General features: G+C 44.1%; 1 protein-coding gene across 4 annotated transcripts in view; it reads left to right on the forward strand.

The window, feature by feature from the left end:
• Positions 1-11,286, forward strand: part of LOC109867273 (SLIT-ROBO Rho GTPase-activating protein 1) — a 148,119-nt gene extending 136,833 nt beyond the window's left edge. For 2 of the 4 annotated variants that reach the window (XM_031801749.1, XM_031801747.1), the window contains exons 21-22: positions 6,021-6,402; positions 7,323-11,286. In XM_031801749.1, the coding sequence (XP_031657609.1) occupies positions 6,021-6,402; positions 7,323-7,724 (784 nt within the window). In that variant the 3' untranslated portion in view covers positions 7,725-11,286. Of the gene's footprint in view, positions 1-6,017; positions 6,462-7,322 lie in introns of all 4 variants that reach the window. The other 2 variants (XM_031801745.1, XM_031801748.1) reach the window with 2 other exon arrangements.
• The last annotated feature ends 9,866 nt before the right edge of the window (positions 11,287-21,152 follow it).

Raw genomic sequence — 21,152 nt, forward strand, 5'->3', positions numbered from 1 at the left:
TCCCTTTCTCTCTACCCCCTGCTCTCTTTCTCTCTACCCCCTGCTCCCTTTCTCTCTACCCCCTGCTCTCTTTCTCTCTACCCCCTGCTCCCTTTCTCTCTACCCCCTGCTCCCTTTCTCTCTACCCCTGCTCCCTTTCTCTCTACCCCCTGCTCCCTTTCTCTCTACCCCCTGCTCCCTTTCTCTCTACCCCTGCTCCCTTTCTCTCTACCCCCTGCTCCCTTTCTCTCTACCCCCTGCTCCCTTTCTCTCTACCCCCCGCTCCCTTTGTCTCTACCCCCTGCTCCCTTTGTCTCTCCCCCCTGCTCCCTTAATCTCTACCCCCTCTCCCTCTCTACTCCCCTCCCCCTCCCTCTCCTACCCCCTACCCCCTTCTCCTCTCTCTACCCTCCTTCCTCTCTACCCCCTCTCCCTCCCTCTCTACCCCCCCTACCCCCTCTCCCTCCCTCTCTACCCCCCCTACCCCCTCTCTACCCCCTTCTCCTCTCTCTACCCTCCTTCCTCTCTACCCCCTGCTCCCTCCCTCTCTACCCCCCTTCCCCTCTCTCTACCCCGCTTCCTCTCTCTACCCCTCTTCCTCTCTCTCTCTACCCCCCTTCATCTCTCTCTACCCCCCTTCCTCTCTCTCTCTCTACCCCCCCCTTCCTCTCTCTACCACCCCTCCCTCAATATCACCCCTACCTCCCTCTCTTCCCTCCCACCCACCCTCCATCTCTCTTCCCTCCCTCCCTCCCTCTCTTCCCTCCCTCCCACCCACCCTCCCTCTCTCTCTCTTCCCTCCCACCCACCCTCCCTCTCTCTTCCCTCCCTCCCTCCCTCTCTTCCCACCCACCCACCCACCCACCCACCCTCCCTCTCTCTCTTCCCTCCCTCCCTCTCTCTCTTCCCTCCCTCCACCCCTCCCTCCTCCCTCTCTTCCCTCCCTCCACCCCTCCCTCCCTCCCTCCCACCCGCTCTACCCCCCCTACCCCCCTCTCTACCCCCTTCTCCTCTCTCTACCCTCCTTCCTCTCTACCCCCTGCTCCCTCCCTCCCTGCCTCTCTACCCCCCCTCTCCCTCCCTCTCTACCCTCCTTCCCCTCTCTCTACCCCCGCTTCCTCTCTCTACCCCCTCTTCCTCTCTCTCTCTACCCCCGTTCATCTCTCTCTACCCCCCTTCCTCTCTCTCTCTCTCTACCCCCCTTCCTCTCTCTCTCTACCCCCCCTTCCTCTCTCTCTCTACCCCCCTTCCTCTCTCTACCACCCCTCCCTCAATATCACCCCTACCTCCCTCTCTTCCCTCCCACCCACCCTCCCTCTCTCTTCCCTCCCACCTACCCTCCCTCTCTCTTCCCTCCCACCCACCCACCCTCCCTCTCTCTTCCCTCCCTCCCACCCACCCTCCCTCTCTCTTCCCTCCCTCCCTCCCTCCCTCTCTTCCCACCCACCCACCCTCCCTCTCTCTCTTCCCTCCCACCCACCCTCCCTCTCTCTTCCCTCCCACCCACCCTCCCTCTCTCTTCCCTCCCACCCACCCTCCCTCTCTCTTCCCTCCCTCCCTCCCTCCCTCCCTCCCTCTCTTCCCACCCACCCACCCTCCCTCTCTCTCTTCCCTCCCTCCCTTCCCACCCACCCACCCTCCCTCTCTCTCTTCCCTCCCTCCCTCTCTTCCCTCCCTCCACCCCTCCCTCCCTCTCTTCCCTCCCTCCACCCCTCCCTCCCTCCCTCTCTACCCCCCTACCCCCTCTCTACCCCCTTCTCCTCTCTCTACCCTCCTTCCTCTCTACCCCCCTGCTCCCTCCCTCCCTGCCTCTCTACCCCCCCCCTCTCCCTCCCACCCACCCTCCCTCTCTCTTCCCTCCCACCCACCCTCCCTCTCTCTTCCCTCCCTCCCTCCCTCTCTTCCCACCCACCCACCCTCCCTCTCTCTCTTCCCTCCCTCCCTCCCTCTCTTCCCTCCCTCCATCCCTCCCTCCCTCTCTTCCCTCCCTCCCTCTCTTCCCTCCCTCCATCCCTCCCTCCCTCTCTTCCCTCCCTCCACCCCTCCCTCCCTCCCTCTCTTCCCTCCCTCCACCCCTCCCTCCCCCCCTCTCTTCCCTCCCAGCCACCCTCCCTCCCTCCCAGCCACCCTCCCTCCCTCTCTTCCCTCCCTCCCTCCCTCCACCCCTCCCTCCCTCCCTCCACCCCTCCCTCCCTCTCTTCCCTCTCTCTTCCCTCCCTCCCTCCCTCTCTCTCTTCCCTCCCTCCCTCCACCCCTCCCTCCCTCTCTTCCCTCCCTCCACCCCTCCCTCCCTCCCTCCCTCTCTTCCCTCCCAGCCACCCTCCCTCCCTCCATCTCTCTTTCTCTATTTCCCTCTCTACTGTTCTATGCAGACATGGCTCAGCACTGTTGAATCATTCATATCTTTGGCTTTATTTAGATATCTCTCCTTCTACTCCAATTTACAGCATTTCTATTATACAACAGCAGTAATTACAGCCTAGAATTGTAGTCAACCAGAGAACATTATTGTATAATCTGGTTTGCTTTTGTATGACATTATCAATAGTATGGAAAACATGTCAGTCATGATTCATATTATAATATGGTTTGTAAGTACCCAATGACTGTCTGTAGATTGTACTGTAGCAGTTGTTTTCCTTTCTGTAAGCCTGTCCATAGATTGAGTTGTGTGATCTTACTCCCCCTACTGGTTATGAAGTGTCCATGCATGTGTTTACCCCTCCTTGTGTTTACCCCTCCACGTGTTTACCCCTCCTCGTGTTTACCCCTCCGTGTTTACCCCTCCTCGTGTTTACCCCTCCACGTGTTTACCCCTCCACGTGTTTACCCCTCCACGTGTTTACCCCTCCACGTGTTTACCCCTCCACGTGTTTACCCCTCCACGTGTTTACCCCTCCACGTGTTTACCCCTCAACGTGTTTACCCCTCAACGTGTTTACCCCTCCACGTGTTTACCCCTCCACGTGTTTACCCCTCCACGTGTTTACCCCTCCACGTGTTTACCCCTCCACGTGTTTACCCCTCCACGTGTTTACCCCTCCACGTGATTACCCCTCAACGTGTTTACCCCTCCACGTGTTTACCCCTCCACGTGTTTACCCCTCCACGTGTTTACTCCACAAATCCCCAGTCAGTCCTCCATCTGTATCAAAACACATTATGTCCCATATTTAGCTCCATGATGAATCGCCACTCTTAATGACGGTGGCTGAGACAGACCGTGTTAATTAGGCAGGAATTAGACTGAGACTTGAAACACGCCTAGGAAGGATGATTAAGGGATGAATAGCTGCTAGACTAATTTTGATTGTTTATTTAACCTTTATTTAACTAGGCAAGTCAGTTAAGAACCAATTGTTATTTACAATGACGGCCTACCCCGGACAAACCCGGACGACGCTGGCCCAATTGTGCGCCATCCTATGGAACTCCCAATCACGGCCGGTTGGGATTCAACCCAGGGTCTGTAGTGATGCCTCTAGCACTGAGATGCAGTGCCTTAGACCGCTGCGCCACTCGGGAGCCCTGAATGACTCATGAATGAAACTTGATGGAGATAAAGGTTTTGGGATATGAGACAGGAAGTACAGTGCAGGTAGCTTGGTCCCAGATCGGTTTGTGCTGTCTTGCCGACTACTATGGTCTTGTGGCATGTTAATGACTGAAGGAGTTGGCTATACAGCACAAACAGATCTGGGACCAGGCTAGAGCAACAATACACATTTGGACAAATGTTAAACCCCTTTAGTAGATGTTATTTGTCCGTTTCTGTGTCGTTGCATAACAAGTCATTGATTTAGGGTTTCTGCCTGGTGTTGTGTAGGGAATATTAGTTTGATATTATGTTAGTGGTGAGGCAAAAAATGTCATCTCTCAATGGTTTATTGAAGAATTAAAAAAGACCGAACAAAAACAGTTAGTGAATGAAAAAGTCCCCTATCACCCTTTTATCAAATCCTCAAAATACTTGTATCCCCTCACAATTTCCTCTCATAACCATCTTTCAATGAACTTTTTCCTCAGAGTATATCCACTGGAACAATCGTAAATTGTTATCCCTCTATGGTTAAATATCTTTATATATTTCTCTTATCATATCATCCTCCGACACTGCTGCCAGACAGGCAGCCTATCACATTTGGTGCTGATTAGGTAGGGGGATGAAACATTATGGCTGTCTCCTGGGTTGTGTCCCAAATGCCCCCCTATAGTGAACTACTTTTGAACAGGGCCTAATGGGCCCTGGTCAGAAAAAGTGCTAGGCTGGGTTTCATAAATATGCAGAGCAGAGCAGGGTCTTATCAGAGGCCCAGTAGTGACTGTTGTGTCTTTGGCATCATTAAAACTGAAGACTTATTTATCAAATAACTCTCTGTAATTATTATTACGCGATTAAACTGATTAATCATGTAACTGTAATTAACTAGGAAGTCTGGGCACCAAGGAACATATTCAGATTACAAAGTTATAATTTTCCTAAAATAACTTTCAGATATTTTAATATCTGATCAATTTGAATTATTATTTACCTCACGTTAGTCTCATTCCAAACGTTGTAAATTGTTGGTTATCTGCACAAGCCCAGTCTTCACTATGAGTCATACATACATCAATTGTCTTAAAATCATTTATTTACTAACCATGTACTCACAGAAATGCATCATACAAACAAACAAACAAACAAAGTAGATATGGTTCCAAAGAAATGATAGGGGGGTGTGGGCTAAACTCTGCTTGTTAGACAGAGTGATAATTGTAACAATTGAAATGCTAATCCTTTGCACATGAACGCTCACTCATTCGGGAACAATTGCAGTCTATATATATTTATGCTCAGTGTGTCGTCGGGATCTCTGTTGAAAAGTTTGTTTCTGTTGGAGAGTCTGTCCGCCCTCTCTCTCGCTCTGTCGTGGTTAGAATGGATAGTTCAGAGTGACATTCATTCATGTCGTTATAGAATACAGGTTTCGGCAGTTGTCGGTCTTCGCGTTCAATGATACCGAATTCCTAGCTGCAGACTAGTAATTAATATCAAAGACTTGTTCTTATTCTGTTGGTATCAATAATCTAAGAGTTTAACCACGTGGTATGTGTGCCTGCGTGCGTGAGTGTGCTACTAGGTCTCTGTGTGCGTGCCATGCGTAAGGGATGCACACCTGTGTATGGCAGGTCAGGTGTATATCTATGTTCAGTCAGGAGGGTGTGTTGAGACAGCAGGTTCAGATGGAGGACAGCTTTAATGCTGATCCAGCTGAACCTTATCCCAGGCAGGCAAGGGGGCACTGTGTGGCTAAAGGTTCAGATAAAGACCCAGCCTGCAGGCCTCACAGTGCTGCAGCTGGAGCCCTGCCTCAGAACAAGCAACTAGGAGCATTTTGGGACTGACATATAGGTTTATGTATGAACACTACATTCAGACAGAAGGCTTCAACAACTCTGTCTAGAGTCTATATCCCCATACTGTCTAAGAATCTGTGTGACTGTACATTACCCCATACTGACTAAGAATCTGTGTGACTGTACATTACCCCATTCTGACTAAGAATCTGTGTGACTGTACATTAGCCCATACTGTTTAAGAATCTGTGTGACTGTACATTACCCCATACTGTCTAAGAATCTGTGTGACTGTACATTACCCCATACTGTCTAAGAATCTGTGTGACTGTACATTACCCCATACTGACTAAGAATCTGTGTGACTGTACATTACCCCATACTGACTAAGAATCTGTGTGACTGTACATTACCCCATACTGACTAAGAATCGGTGTGACTTGTACATTACCCCATACTGTCTAAGAATCTGTGTGACTGTACATTACCCCATACTGTCTAAGAATCTGTGTGACTGTACATTACCCCATACTGACTAAGAATCTGTGTGACTGTACATTACCCCATACTGACTAAGAATCTGTGTGACTGTACATTACCACGGCTGTTTACAGACACTGCAACATTTCTAAGGTTTAGGTAAAACCCATAGACTTGACCTCAGTGTCTGTCTCTTCCCGCCCTCTCCCATATCCCAGCAGACATAAGAAGAGGACGGAGCCCCCCTCCCGCCGCCCCCCGGCACGCCCTAATGATGTCAACTGCATGGTGCACCCCTCCCAGCAGATCCACGGTGGCCAGGCTCACACGCCTGAGATGGGCTCCCCGGTTCTGGGTCACTCCTTCAGCCCCCGGGACCTGCTGCGGAGCCGTAACCACGGCCAGCTTCCCATGGACAGCCCCGAGCACCGGCGCCGAACAGGCCACGGCAGCCTGACCAACATCAGCCGCCACGAGTCACTGAAGAAGATGGAGAGCCCGCCCATTCGACGCTCCACAAGCTCGGGCCAGTACACGGCCGTGTTCCAGGACCCCCACCCACACGGTGTTGGCAAGCCCCTGGATCCGGAGACCATTGCACAGGTCAGCGCCAGCACCGCGGGACGAGCGCACCTCCCTCCACCAGCAGCCCTGTCAACCTAGTTAGTCTGCTTACTCTGAGTTCTGCTACTACTGAACACCTCTGTCACAATACTCCCAAACACATTCACAATCTAGTTTTCCTTTATAGTTATCAAGATGCTCTTATTTAGAGTGACTTACAATAAATTCAGTCAGCCAAAGTAGGGGAGAGCAGATGACCACATATCACGATCATTGCAACAAAACTTTCTTTAAAAAAACTACTATCGGCAACGTCAGTACTAGTAGAATATCAAAAATACAATGTTTGTTTCTGTTACAGCATCAAATAGCTTCAGAGACAGATTCTGGGACATTGATGTTGAGTAAAATAGCTTTTGAGACTACCTATTTTTATAATGTTCTGCACAGTCACGTACAGTTACAAAAGCTGTTAATTTGGTCCGGGTGCTACGTGTCAGAACAGAAAATAGAAAGTCATTATTACAAAGCAGCGTCAGTGTTTGCATGGTAATACTTTGTCGGCACAGGCCCCAATGACCTTATCAGAGCTCTGATAACAATGTAGCACATCTTGGCTGTAGCAGTGTGCATTGTGCGAAAGCATGAGAAGCAGCGTGGAGAGACTTCTAATTAGGAAGCTTAGGGTCAGAGAGAGGACGATGTCTCTCTCCGTTGGGTTGTCGGTCTCTGGGAGATGCTCGGATGACTGTCCTGTCATCGCTGCATCCTGTCTTATTCTGAGTCAGGAACATACCCAGGGATTTCAGTCTTCAGCAGCACTTTTATCCTGACGGTGCTCACATACATGTATTTATTGTATGATACATGCTGGCGGTGTGATGTCACTGTATTCCCTTGTCTATTGTTCTTTTCTCTTTCTCTCCTCCCTTGATTTGCCTGTCTCTCCCTCCCTGCAGGACATAGAGGAGACGATGAACACGGCGCTGAACGAGCTGCGTGAGCTGGAGAGGCAGAGTTCGGCCAAGCACGCTCCCGATGTTGTGCTGGACACCCTGGAGCAGAGGCAGTCGACCGGGGGTCCCACCCCAGCCAGCTCCAGTGAGTCCCTCAGCCCCCTCCACAACATCCTTCTGAGGGCTCAGACCGGCGAGGCCGGGGGGCCCCCGATGCGCCGCAGCACCAGCTCTTCCAGCGACACCATGAGCACCTTCAAGCCGGTAGTGGTACCCCGTATGGGGGTGCAGCTTAAGCCGCCTGCCCTGAGGCCCAAGCCCCTGGTGCTGCCCAAGACGGGCCCGGCTCACCCTCCCCCTGTACACCCTCCCCAAGACCCCCTAGACAAGTCGTGCACCATGTGAACTTTGAACTCTGGGATGGGAACATGGACCAACAGGAAACTGGGAGAGGGTCTCTGACTACATATAGTAGCAATATGTTATCATTGTCTATAGATGATAATAATAGTAACAATATTGTGTAAGACAGTATAAGAACAGTCCATTGCCTGGACATTGAGGATGCTGTTGTAATTTACTTTGTGAGAAAGATGTGTTTTCTTGTGTCGAGAAGTTAACCAGTGTCCAGTAAGTTAACCACATTTATTAACAATGAAAACAGGAACATTCTCAGGTCTGCTAGACAGACTGAACTACCACAAGGAAAGGAGCATGTTTCAGTGTGACTAACTATTTAACAGACAAATAATTGTCAAGATCCATATGGAAAATACTGTAGAATCTGCTGAAATGCCTAGCATCGCTAGATAAGTCAACTTTTTCTTCTTGATCATTACTGTATACAGAACAACAAATCACGAGGCTTCCTTTGATGTTAGAGAAACTTGTCTGGTAGTTTACAAAAACTAGAGAACTACAAAAGAATGAACGCTAAAGAAACAAAATAGTGCACGTTGCAATTCTGTTTTGCTTACTACTCAGCCAGGGGAACTATGGGAAATGTAGCTGAACCTGACTAAGGTTTGCTTCTCACTTAGATGGACAATGCTTAGATTTAGAGTACCAATCGTAAGGCTTTACTTCCACTCAGAAATATAAGCTGTCAATAGTGAAATTTCAAACCACCATTTGAAAGCTGTTGGAAGTTTGGATGTAGCTAATGTTTATAGCTGAGACTGAAGCAGGGAGGGAAAGAGTCCAGATATGTGTGTGATCATAAGGATGCACTCTCACATACAGTTTTGGCCAAATATATTCGCACCCTTGCACTTTTCTTAAATAATTCCCTATTTCTTCTCAAATAAATTGCAATTGGGAAAAAAAACTTTGTTATTGAATTTTCAACATTGCAGAACATATTTTATTTTTGTAAACTGTATTTTCTAAATTAAATTTGTAAACTTAAGACAAATGGCCTGGGCAAAACGCACCCTGAAATGGTTCAAGAAGAAGCGCTGAACTGTTCTGGAGTGGCCAGCGAAGAGTTCAGATCAGAATCACATCCATAACCTATGGAGGAATCTGAAAGCAGCAGTTGGTGGAGGGCTCCCTCAAACGTTGAACAATTATAGCAGTTTGCTGCAGAAAAGTGGGCCAAATTGCCAGTTGAAAGGTATAGCAAGCTCACTGATGGCTCCAAAAAGCATTTACCTGAAGTTATCTTGGCCAAAGGCCATGTAACCAACTTCAAGCTCCAATGTCAAGCTCTGGGGTGCTAATCATTTTGTTCATGACATTTTCTTTATTTTCTCAACTTGTAAACTTAAGTTCACAAACATAAAATTGGTTCTGCAATGTTGAAAAACCAATAGGGAGTGGAGACCGGTTTATTTATTTTTTACGTTTCTACTTATTTGAGAAGAAACTTGGAATTATTTAAGAAAAGTGCGAAGGTGCCAATGTATTTTGCTGCAACTGTATATACTGTAGATATAATTGGACAGTAGATGATGAGATGTTTATTTGGTGCACAACAGAAGAGTACAAATGAACTGGATACACTTTTGTCAAGGACTAGGCTGCACCTCCCAAAAGTTCTGAGAATGATGTTACGAGATGTTACAAGATTGCCTACATGTTGATTTTATATCGCTTTAATTTTATCGCAGCATCATAGTTCTAATCGAGGTCTGGAAGGAGACAAGAGGATACAACCACTGTGAAATATTACCTGTTATGGAAATCCTGTGAAAATGTTTATATACTCTTGAAGACCTGTGTCGAACCTTCTTTGGCTTTTTGTCTTTATATTCAAGGGGAGCGGTTGAGAATGGTTTGCATATAAAACAGAGTATAGAAAACACACCAGAGCTTGGTTTACAACAACACACAATGCCTGGCTTTCTCTGTCCAAAGACGACATATACTTTTACAGCATGGATGTTTGTTTCTCTCTCTCCCTCCTTCTGCAATGTAAGCATTCTTTTAGACTCCCTAAACTCATGGCAGTAAACTCCCAAAGACAGAATGCTGGACTGACTGTTACTGTAAAATACCCATTTTGTTCATACTGCTTCTTGTCAGTGTTTTAGGAGCTTTATATCCCATCCCCATAGCCCCTTCTGATCTGTAGGCTAATCCTTGTGTTGTGGATGAAGAGATGGGCTGGTCCATTATGCTGTGGGGGAGATGTGACAGATGTTTAGATTCTCCATCAGGACTTTGTTAGTACATTTAGGTTATACCCCCTTTTGAATGATTGTTGTGTGCCAGATCCCAGCTGTATAGAGGAGCAGACGCAGCACATGTGGATGTGGGGAATGCATACTCACATGTTCACTGAAGACCATGTCACAGGATGCGGGTGTCATTGTGGAGGCTGCTGAGGGAACGATGCCTCATAATGATGTATGGAATGTAGTATAATCTAGTGAATGGAATGGTATCACATGAAAACCATGTGTTTGATACCATTCCCTTCACTCCATTCTGGCCATTATTATGTGCCGTCCTCCCCTCAGCAGCCTCCACTGGTGGGTGCATGTGACAACTAACCATCACAAGGGAAATGGCCTCCTCATACTGTAGCTGTATGTTCCCCTGTGACAGTGCCCTCTATGGGTCTCTTTTAAAGGTGCTGTGTAGCTGAAGACAAGAGACTGATGGATGCATGCGTGGGAAGCTTGCATCTGGTTAAAGAACAAGGACTCCAAAAAGCATTGTCTCAAGTTTGCAATAAGCAATGCTTTCCTTGGCATACAAACTGCAACAGGTTTATTTTTGTCTGTTGCCAAAATGTCATGTATATTAAAGTGAATATGATTTGAATTCTGGATTACTAACCCTTTATGGATTTTGTAATCATTTTTGTTTAAGATTTTGCTTGTTAGAATTGAATGGGATTTTTAGAACAAAGGTTGTAGAAATTCAAAGGTCCAAAGAACAGAGCCATGGAATTTGCAGGTGTCCCACCCAAACTTCGGTCGTATTCATCAGACACCAAAGGGAAGAGAACAAACAGGAAGGGACTACCCCAATAAGAAACACTCATTTTGTTTTCCGTTTTGCAACAGTGTCCAAATGAACATGAGCCTGTTGTAATCTGTGTTGTCTTTCTATATGCCATTATACACAGTTAGCAGTGGAGTCCTGCCTGTTGACTGTTGCTTTGTGTCCATGTACATCTGTAGTATGTACACATGAAAGTGCCTTAGTTCATAGTTTCTCTAAAACATTTTCAATGTTCTGTACGGTTGCATTCTTATTTCAGACCCTGTGTTATGAGCAAGTGGAGTAGGAAGCGAGACAAATTAATTAATGAGCGAAGTCTTGCATCTCAATATCTGCGGTGCTGCTCGTGGCAACGTCAATCTTTAATAACAAAGATACTGCTTATCCATTGTGACATTGCACAGAACTGTATATTTGGCATGTAACAGCTTAACAACTTAGAGCTCTGAGGACTGTTCCTCAAGGGTTTTTCTGTCTAATAAAGGAAATACACTGAACAACAATATAAACACAACATGTAAAGTGTTGGTCCCATGTTTTATGAGCTGAAATTAAAGATCCCAGAAATTCTCAATTCGCACAAACTTTCTCTCAAATGTGCACAAATTTATTTACATCCCTGTTAGTGAGCATTTCCATCCACCTGACAGATGTGGCATATCAAGGAGCGGGTTAAACGGCATGATCATTACACAGGTGTACCTTGTGCTGGGGACAAAAGTCCACTAAAATGTGCAGTTTTGTCACAACACAATGCCACAGATGTCTCAAGTTTTGAGGGAGCGTGCAATTGGCTGCTGACTGCAGGAATGTTCACCAGAGCTGTTAAATTCAATGTTCATTTCTCCACCATAAACCAGCTCCTATGTCGTTTTAGAGAATTTGGCAGTATGTCCAACCAGCCTCACAACCCCAGCCCACGTGTAACCACGCCAGTTCAGGACCTCCACATCCTGCTTCTTCATCTGCGAGATCATTTGAGACCAGAAACCCAGACAGTTGATGAAACTGTGGGTTTGCACAACCAAAGAATTTCTGCACAAACTGTCAGAAACCGTCTCGGGGAAACTCCTTTGCATGCTCGTTGTCCTCACCAGGGTCTTGACCTGACTGCAGTTTGGTGTTGTAACCGAATTCAGTGGGCAAATGCACACCTTCACTGGCACGCTGGAGAAGTGTGCTCTTCATGGATGAATCCTGGTTACTGATAACGAACACAATTACATTATCGATGGCAATTTGAATGCAGAGAGATTCCGTGATGAGATCCTGAGGCCCATTGTCGTGCCATTCATCGTCTGCCGTCACCTCATGTTTCAGCATGATCTGTGACCAACAGATGTCTATCTGTATGCCCAGTCATGTGAAATACATAGATTAGATCCTAATGAATTTATTTCAATTGACTGATTTCCTTACATGAGCTGTAACTCAGTAAAATTGAAGAAATTGTTGCATGTTGTGTTTATATTTTTGTTCAGTGTAGTTTGTTCATTCTGAAGTGGCCTTGTACTCATGATAACATGAGCACTGTGCACACTGTCAGCAGAATTACAAGCCTCTGTTGAATCATTACATGACATACTTCACTATTTAATTGTGCAGAAACTATGTTATTTCTTAAATATAGAATATAGTTTTTAGCGTTTCATGTTAGCTTAGGTCATATACCCATTTTCTTCAAAGTAAGTTAGAATAATGAACATAGAATAATGAACATTAGCTTGCAAATTAGTATACATTGTACAACTCATTCACAAGCTGATGTTCATTATAGAGTGCTTCTCCATTTTCAAATGAACCCGTTTCAATGGGGACTCTCCCCTTAAACACACTAGCAGTTGAGGACAGGGACTGAGCCCCTACAGCAGTAGCTGGCTGTGTCATGTTGATGACAGAGGACCTTTGCATGGTCACAAATACAGTTAAAAATAGCACATTACTACCCACTAGCACCCAGTACAAGATCTTAGCATTCAAAATTAGTCAGGAGAGAGAATTCTCTCTGCAGCGTTCTCTGGTTTCATTGACATGCTAGGCTGATGCTGGGCCATTCGGAGGCAAAGCTGGCATGTGTCAGAGGCTACTATAGGAGAGAGCGGTGTAAATTGAGACACTTGTTTCTAGGAAACCAAACACAAAATGCATAATTTGACCAAATATTTAGGAAGAGGTCATAATTTCATGGAGTCTGTGAAGGAAGAAACTACATGGAAAAAGTGGTGTATGGTTTCCTAGCATCCTTGTAGCTGTGTGGACTAATATAGTCCAAATGTTTACCTTAGATTAAGTTGAGCCAAGGGCAAGTTGAGCAAATTGAAGCACTTTCTTCACAGGCGTAATGCAAAGCATTACTGCTGAGATATGACATAACAGGGCCTGGCCTATGTTAAAAGTGTAAAAATAAGCATTTGTTAGGTTTTATTTATCTGTTATTTTACCAGGTAAGTGGACTGAGAACACATTCTCATTTGCAGCAACGACCTGGGGAATAGTTACAGGGGAGAGGAGGGGAGATGAATGAGCCAATTGTAAACTGGGGATATTAGGTGACCGTGATGGTTTGATGGCCAGATTGGGAATTTAGCCAGGACACCAGGGTTAACACCCCTACTCTTACTACAAGTGCCATGGGATCTTTAATGGCCGCAGAGAGTCAGGACACCCGTTTAACGTCCCATCCGAAAGACGGCACCCTACACAGGGCAGTGTCCCCAATAAATAATAGGTGTTAACACAGGTTTAAGGTTACATGATTGTGTTGAATTATGTTTGGGAAATAAATATAGACAGTTTTAAAAAGGTAGCGGTAATTTACTACAGAAATTTGTAAGTGGCTTAATTGCCAAGAGACCACTTTTTTGGACACTATGTTTTCAAAACTAATGTTTACATGAATTCTGATTATTTCCAGGGATACACAACATGCTGAAATACTTGTAGATATATTTGTTAGAAAGAATAGTATATTTCCGTTGAATGTAAAAAGTGGCTCAACTTTACCCACTCTCCCCTACAGCAGGTGTCTCCTAAAATGTCTTCCTGCCTGAAGGAGAAACTACGGACCTGGGTTTCTATAGGCCAACTATGTAACATACAGTGGGGCAAAAAAGTATTTAGTCAGCCACCAATTGTGCAAGTTCTCCCACTTAAAAAGATGAGAGAGGCCTGTAATTTTCATCATAGGTACACTTCAACTACGACAGACAAAATCACATTGTAGTATTTTTAATGAATTTTAATGAATTTATTTGCAAATTATGTTGATGTATTTTAAATGATTTCTTGAAATACAAATTGTAAATGGGAGAAATGTATGGCAGTGAACTCCAAATAAAACTCAATGTAGGCATGAAAGGTTCCCACAAAGTATCCTGTGTTATAACAGTTATACCAATATGATATACAGTATATTGTAACACAAGTTATAGCGTGTTCTTTGCAATACTGTAGTGCCATCGTGTGACCATTAGTATTATTACATCAATTTACTTATTTAATGTTTAACATACAACACAGTTTAATAAAAAGCAGAGGGGTCCATGTAAGGCAACAATAAAAAGCAGAGGGGTCCATGTAAGGCAACAATAAAAAGCAGAGGGGTCCATGTAAGGCAACAATAAAAAGCAGAGGGGTCCATGTAAGGCAACAATAAAAAGCAGAGGGGTCCATGTAAGGCAACAATAAAAAGCAGAGGGGTCCATGTAAGGCAACAATAAAAAGCAGAGGGGTCCATGTAAGGCAACAATAAAAAGCAGAGGGGTCCATGTAAGGCAACAATAAAAAGCAGAGGGGTCCATGTAAGGCAACAATAAAAAGCAGAGGGGTCCATGTAAGGCAACAATAAAAAGCAGAGGGGTCCATGTAAGGCAACAATAAAAAGCAGAGGGGTCCATGTAAGGCAACAATAAAAAGCAGAGGGGTCCATGTAAGGCAACAATAAAAAGCAGAGGGGTCCATGTAAGGCAACAATAAAAAGCAGAGGGGTCCATGTAAGGCAACAATAAAAAGCAGAGGGGTCCATGTAAGGCAACAATAAAAAGCAGAGGGGTCCATGTAAGGCAACAATAAAAAGCAGAGGGGTCCATGTAAGGCAACAATAAAAAGCAGAGGGGTCCATGTAAGGCAACAATAAAAAGCAGAGGGGTCCATGTAAGGCAACAATAAAAAGCAGAGGGGTCCATGTAAGGCAACAATTAAAAGCAGAGGGGTCCATGTAAGGCAACATCTTATGTTAATCATATCAACAGAAGAGAGGAGTGAATTTTCAATAAATGCCAGATTGTTCAAGTCGAAAGCAGAGGTAATTTTAAGGTCAGCCACCTTAGATCCTTCCTTGGGACGTCCCTACCCAAAACATTAACCTCCACCCACCCTTACCTAACCTTAACCATAACCTTTACCTAACCCTACCCTTAACCATTCTTAAATGGGATAGGGACGTCCCAAGGATCCCAGATATGGCATGAGCTTTGACTTTCAGTTTCATTTCACCAGAAGTGGGACAGACAACCGAAGAATTTAGGGTGAGGTTATGAGCATTTATACAAGTGGTGTGTCTAATCCTGAATGCTGATTGGTTAAAACCGCATTCCAGCCGGTGTCCATTCCACAAGTTGCCACCGGCTACATCTATGACGTCAACATGCCCATTTACTCTGTTCCCTCTGACTGCGCAATCCACTGTCTCATTAGCCCAGCCAGGGAATTTATAAACTTGATCTCCACTATAAAAAGCATCTAGATATTATCTCACATTTCTTTTAGATTTACATTTTGTTTTCAATAGCGGAGATCTGTATAAACCTTGCTGTCTGTCTCCGACATTTGCAAAATTGTTTCAATAATTAGATTATCCTGTCCCAAAGTAATGAATGTGTCGGGAGTCAGGACGAGAACGACAGGCAGGCAGCGTTTCTCAGCCAGTCGAAATCTTGAATCAGCTGGCTTGATTTTTACGGATATATACCAACAACAACAACAAAACAATTAAAAAAGGTCAAACGAAATGCAGCTAATTTGCAGTCTTTCCAACTTCCAACTTCCGTTTGAAGTGATTGTGTCTGTGTTCTTGGCTAGCACCTCTGAATAATAGTGTCCTGATGAGTGAGCACATTTTCTATGCGAGGCAAAATTGCGCCTCATTAGCTCATTGTTATGGATGTATCCAAATAAATGTCACTAGAAAACAGTTAAAACAAATGCAAATGCAGCTAGCCATAGTTTGCTAGCTAGCAAGCAAGCAAGGGATAAGAACGTTGCCACCCAGTATGGCAATGGAACATTTAGAACAAACGACTGGGTCGTGTCCATAGATACAAAACAAAAAGACAATGACTGGGTCGCGTCAATAGATAAAGAACAAATAGACTGAATGACTGGGTCGTGTCCATAGATACAGAACAAAAAGACTGAACGACTGGTTTTCGTCCATAGATACAGAACAAAAAGACTGAACGACTGGGTTTCGTCCATAGATACAGAACAAATAGACTGAATGACTGGGTCGCGTCCATAGATACAGAACAAAAAGATGAATGAAATAGTATGAATCAATTCATCAAAATAAAGTTTGAATGAAAATGTCAATCGTTATTTGAATATGTTGGTAACCTGTTGTATAAAAGTGATAATGCCCGAGAAGCCAGTGTTTGGAGGATCTATTGACTTCGTCTCGGGCCTAACGACACCCGAGCCAATATATCCTCCAAACACCAGCTTCTCAGGCATTATCACTTAAAAGATACCAGGTGCCTACAGTAACAAGAAGGTGTGGGTCTGTAGTGTCTCAATATGTTTTAAAAAATGATCTGTGGATATCAAGGATGTTTGGACAAGCAGCTTGACCAGATTGTTGGTCAAAAGTTCACTGTACAGATGTGGTCCTACTTGGAATACTTTGTGACAGTGGAAGATATGCATCAAAGCTGGGACCGAGAGACTGAAAAACAGCTTCTATTCAAGGCCATCAGACTGTTAAACAGCCACCACTAACATTGAGTGGCTGCTGCCAACACACTGACTCAACTCCAGCCACTTTAATAATGGGAATTGATGGGATATGATGTAAAATATATCACTAGCCCCTTTAAACAATGCTACCTAATATAATGTTTACATACCCTACATTATTCATCTCATATGTATATACTGTACTCTATATCATCTACTGCATCTTTATGTAATACATGTATCACTAGCCACTTTAACTATGCCACTTTGTTTACATACTCATCTCATATGTATATACTGCACTCAATACCATCTACTGTATCTTGCCTATGCCGCTCTGTATCATCACTCATTCATATATCTTTATGTACATATTCTTTATCCCCTTACACTTGTGTCTATAAGGTAGTAGTTTTGGAATTGTTAGCTAGATTACTTGTTGGTTATTACTGCATTGTCGGAACTAGAAGCACAAGCATTTCACTACACTCGCATTAACATCTGCTAACCATGTGTATGTGACAAATAACATTTGATTTGATTTGATCAGTGAAGGCAAAGAAAAGGCTTCGGGTCGTGTTATGAGCCAGGACAGTGTTATTCTTGCTAATACTTCACCAAGAGTCTGTCAATCCTTTCCTAAAGAGTGTCTTCAGTACGACAATTTACACCTGAGCAGATACTTTGTATGCGGAACAGTGACGACCTGTCATTCAGGGCAGGTGGGGCAGAGCCTCACCTGTTTTTTAGTCTCACCTTTTTGTTGCCTGTTTTTTTCTTCTTCTTTTTGCATTAATAAGAGTCACATATCAGTTTGCAAACAATGTTAAAAATATATCATTGAGATAATAAAGCCATATACAAACATGGTTTCTTTTTTGCTTTCTTGAGTAAGGCACCTCCAAAATTCAGGTGTTTCAGCCTAGCTCAGAGCATTATGTGGTGGTAGGACAGCCAGCAGAAAATACAGAGCGTAGGGGTTGGTAATGTTCTCTAGTTGTGCCGTGATTGGCTCAGTGTTCTGTCACTCATGGACACTACGTCACCGCAAAACCTACAGGGAGAGCTCGGGAATTTAAGCTATGCTGCCATAGATTTACATTACAAGTGCCCATCCATGAAGGCTCAAGGTCATTGGCCACTGATAAAATGACATCAAATCACATTATATCTACCATAGCTTTGATTGGACTGATCATGTCAACATCATACTCTCAAAATCTTAGCTAGCAAGCTAGACAAGCTGAACTCAGCTTGGAAGGTGTGGGCTTACTTGACAAATACATAAGACAAATTTCACGGAACCAACTAATGCCAAGAGGAAATGTTTTTTGGAACATGCTTATTCCTGACATTGTCTGGAAATAAGCTTGCTTGATGCCGTACAAATATGGTATACCAAACACATTTAAGGAAGTGCACTTGAATATTCTACAAAATATATATCCATGTAATTCTATTCATGATATCTGTGTTTTTGCAAAAAAGTTGAAAATCTTACACACTTGTTCTATGAATGTAAATCTGTGATATATTTTGGGGAAAACTTACAGAATACTTATTTACCTTTTTGAACACTACCTATGTCTTTCTTTACATGAAGGATATAATATGTTACTAATGCAATGATAAGACCATTGAAAATATTGTGGTTTTTTCTTTCTTGTTGCCAAATACTTTATACACAAACAAAAAATCCAGAACTCTTTGCCAAAATGAAAAAATATTTTTGATTGAATTGATCTTGTTAATACATTATCCATAGTGAATAACCTGAATCATTATAATTAGATTTCTATCCGAGTGAATACAATTGCACTTAAATGTTTTCATATACTTTCTTTGGTATGTATTTAGTATTTTCTTGTTTATACCTGTTTAGTTAGACATATATGATAGGGATATTAGTAGTTTATTGCTGATAATATTGTATAATGAATAAAAAAGTATATATACATACATATACATACATATATATATATATACACATACACATATACACACAGTGCCTATGGAAAATATTTAGACGCTTTGACTTTTTCAAAAATAAATTACATTACAGCCTTATTCTAAAATGCATTTTAAAAAATGTCTTCACATCTTCAGCAATAAACAAACAATACCCCATAATGGCGGATTGAAAACAGGTATTTAGACATTTTTGCATATATATTAAAAATAAACTGAAATACCTTATTTACGTAAGTATTCAGACCCTTTGCTATGAGACTCGAAATTGAGCTCAGGTGCATCCTGTTTCCAATGATCATCCTTGAGAAGTTTCAACAACTTGATTGGAAGCCACTTGTGGTAAATTCAATTGATTGGACATGATTTGGAAAGGCACACACCTGTCTGTATAAGGTCCCACGGTTGACAGCGCATGTCAGAACAAAAACCAAGCCATGAGGTCGAAGAGCTCAGAGACTGGATTCTGTTGAGGCACAGATCTGGGGAAGGTCCCCAAGAACACAGTGGCCTCCATCATTCATAAATGGAAGTTTGGAACCCCCAAGACTCTTCCTAGATCTGGCCGCCCGGCCAAACTGAGAAATTGGGGGAGAAGGGCCATGGTCAGGGGGTTGACCAAGAACCCGATGGTCACTCTGACAGAGTTCCTCTGTGGCGATGGGAAAACCTTCCAGAAGGACAACCATCTCAGCAGCACTCCACCAATCAGGCTTTTATGGTAGTGGCCAGACGGAAGCCATTCTTCAGTAAAAGGCACATGACAGCCCGCTTGGAGTTTGCCAAAAGGCACCTAAAGACTCTCAGACCATGAGAAACAAGATCCTCTGGTCTGATGAAACCAAGATTGAACTCTTTGGCCTGAATGCCAAGCGTCACGTCTGGAGGAAACCTGACACCATCCCTACGATGAAGCATGGTGGTGGCAGCATCATGTTGTGGAGATGTTTTTCAGCGTCAGGGACTGGGAGATTGAAAGATGGCGCCAGAGAGGATGGCTGCCGATGTATTGGCTCTTAACCAACAGTGCTATTTTGTTTGTTTTTTCGCATTGTTTGTAACTTATTTTGTACATAATGTTGCTGCTACTGTCTCTGTTGTGGGATTATTCAGTCAATAATATTGCTCAAATACTGGAGCCAGTGAGTTCAATAAGACTTTATTACAAAGTAATATAACCCGAGCTGGTTCATGAAGCAACTACTTTCCAGTCTTGGCACATACTTCTTATACATTCTTCCTCCTTACGTCACACCCATAGTAACTCCTCTTAATGACTCATCCCCTCTGGAATTTAGTCAATGTTATCTTATTGTCTTGCACTAATTTTAGTTTGGATTCATATTAGGGCATGGAAACTGTAGAGCCACACCAATAGTTAAAAAATACAGACATGTACTCGCCTTAAGACAATAGGACCACAGCAACAGTCCTTGGCACTTTACAGAAATAACCTTCATACTGCTAACTCCTCTGAAAGGGACAGCCATGTTCTGGAAAAGAGGTGTAACCATAGCAACAGTACATATTAGGCCATAACACAGTTACAGGAATAACCAGTCGTTTCCACTCCCCAGACAGGTGTATGTCTAATGGTGTCTAATGACCCAGAGCGCATATAGAGAGCACTAGTTTTGCTGACTATCCTGAAATGTATAATGGCCACACATGTTCTGGAAAATTCTCAATATCTCACATGACTGAAAAGAGCTTCTGGACATCAGAACAGCGATTACTCCCCTCGAATTGGACAAATCATTTTAATTTAATAAGTCGGACAGGAAGCATATACTCCAAATATCCGAACAGGCCCTCATCCCCGTCATTCGCTGGAGAAACAGAGATTTTGCGGAAAGAGATCAGGGTGCTTTGTGAGGATCAGGTGATGAATGGCTAATCTGCCTTTGCCATCCATACTGTTAGCCAACGTTCAATCACTGGAAAATAAATACCAATGGGACATTAAAAACTGTAGTATCTTATGTTTCACTGAGTTGTGGCTGAACGAGGACATTAATAACATACAGCTGGCGGGTTATACACTCTATCGGCAGGATAGATCAGCCTCTGGTAAGACATGGGGCGGGAGCCTTTTTCTATTTGTAAACAACAGCTGGTACACGATATCAAAGGAAGTCTTGAGGTTTTGCTCGCCTGAGTTAGAATATCTCATGATAAGCTGTAGACCACACTATCTACCTAGAGAGTTTTCATCTGTATTTTTTTGTAGCTGTCCACATACCACCACAGACCGATGCTGGCATTAAAACCACACTCAATGAGCTGTAGACCACCATAAGCAAACAGGAAAACGTTCATCCAGCAGCGTCACTCCTGGTGGCCGGGGACTTTAATGCTGTGACACTTAAATCTGTTTTTCCTCATTTCTATCAGCATGTTAAATGTGCAACCAGTGGGGGAAAAAAACTCTAGACCACCTTTACTCCACACACAGAGACG

Source organism: Oncorhynchus kisutch, linkage group LG22 (assembly GCF_002021735.2).
Source record: "Oncorhynchus kisutch isolate 150728-3 linkage group LG22, Okis_V2, whole genome shotgun sequence".
NCBI lineage: Eukaryota > Metazoa > Chordata > Actinopteri > Salmoniformes > Salmonidae > Oncorhynchus > Oncorhynchus kisutch.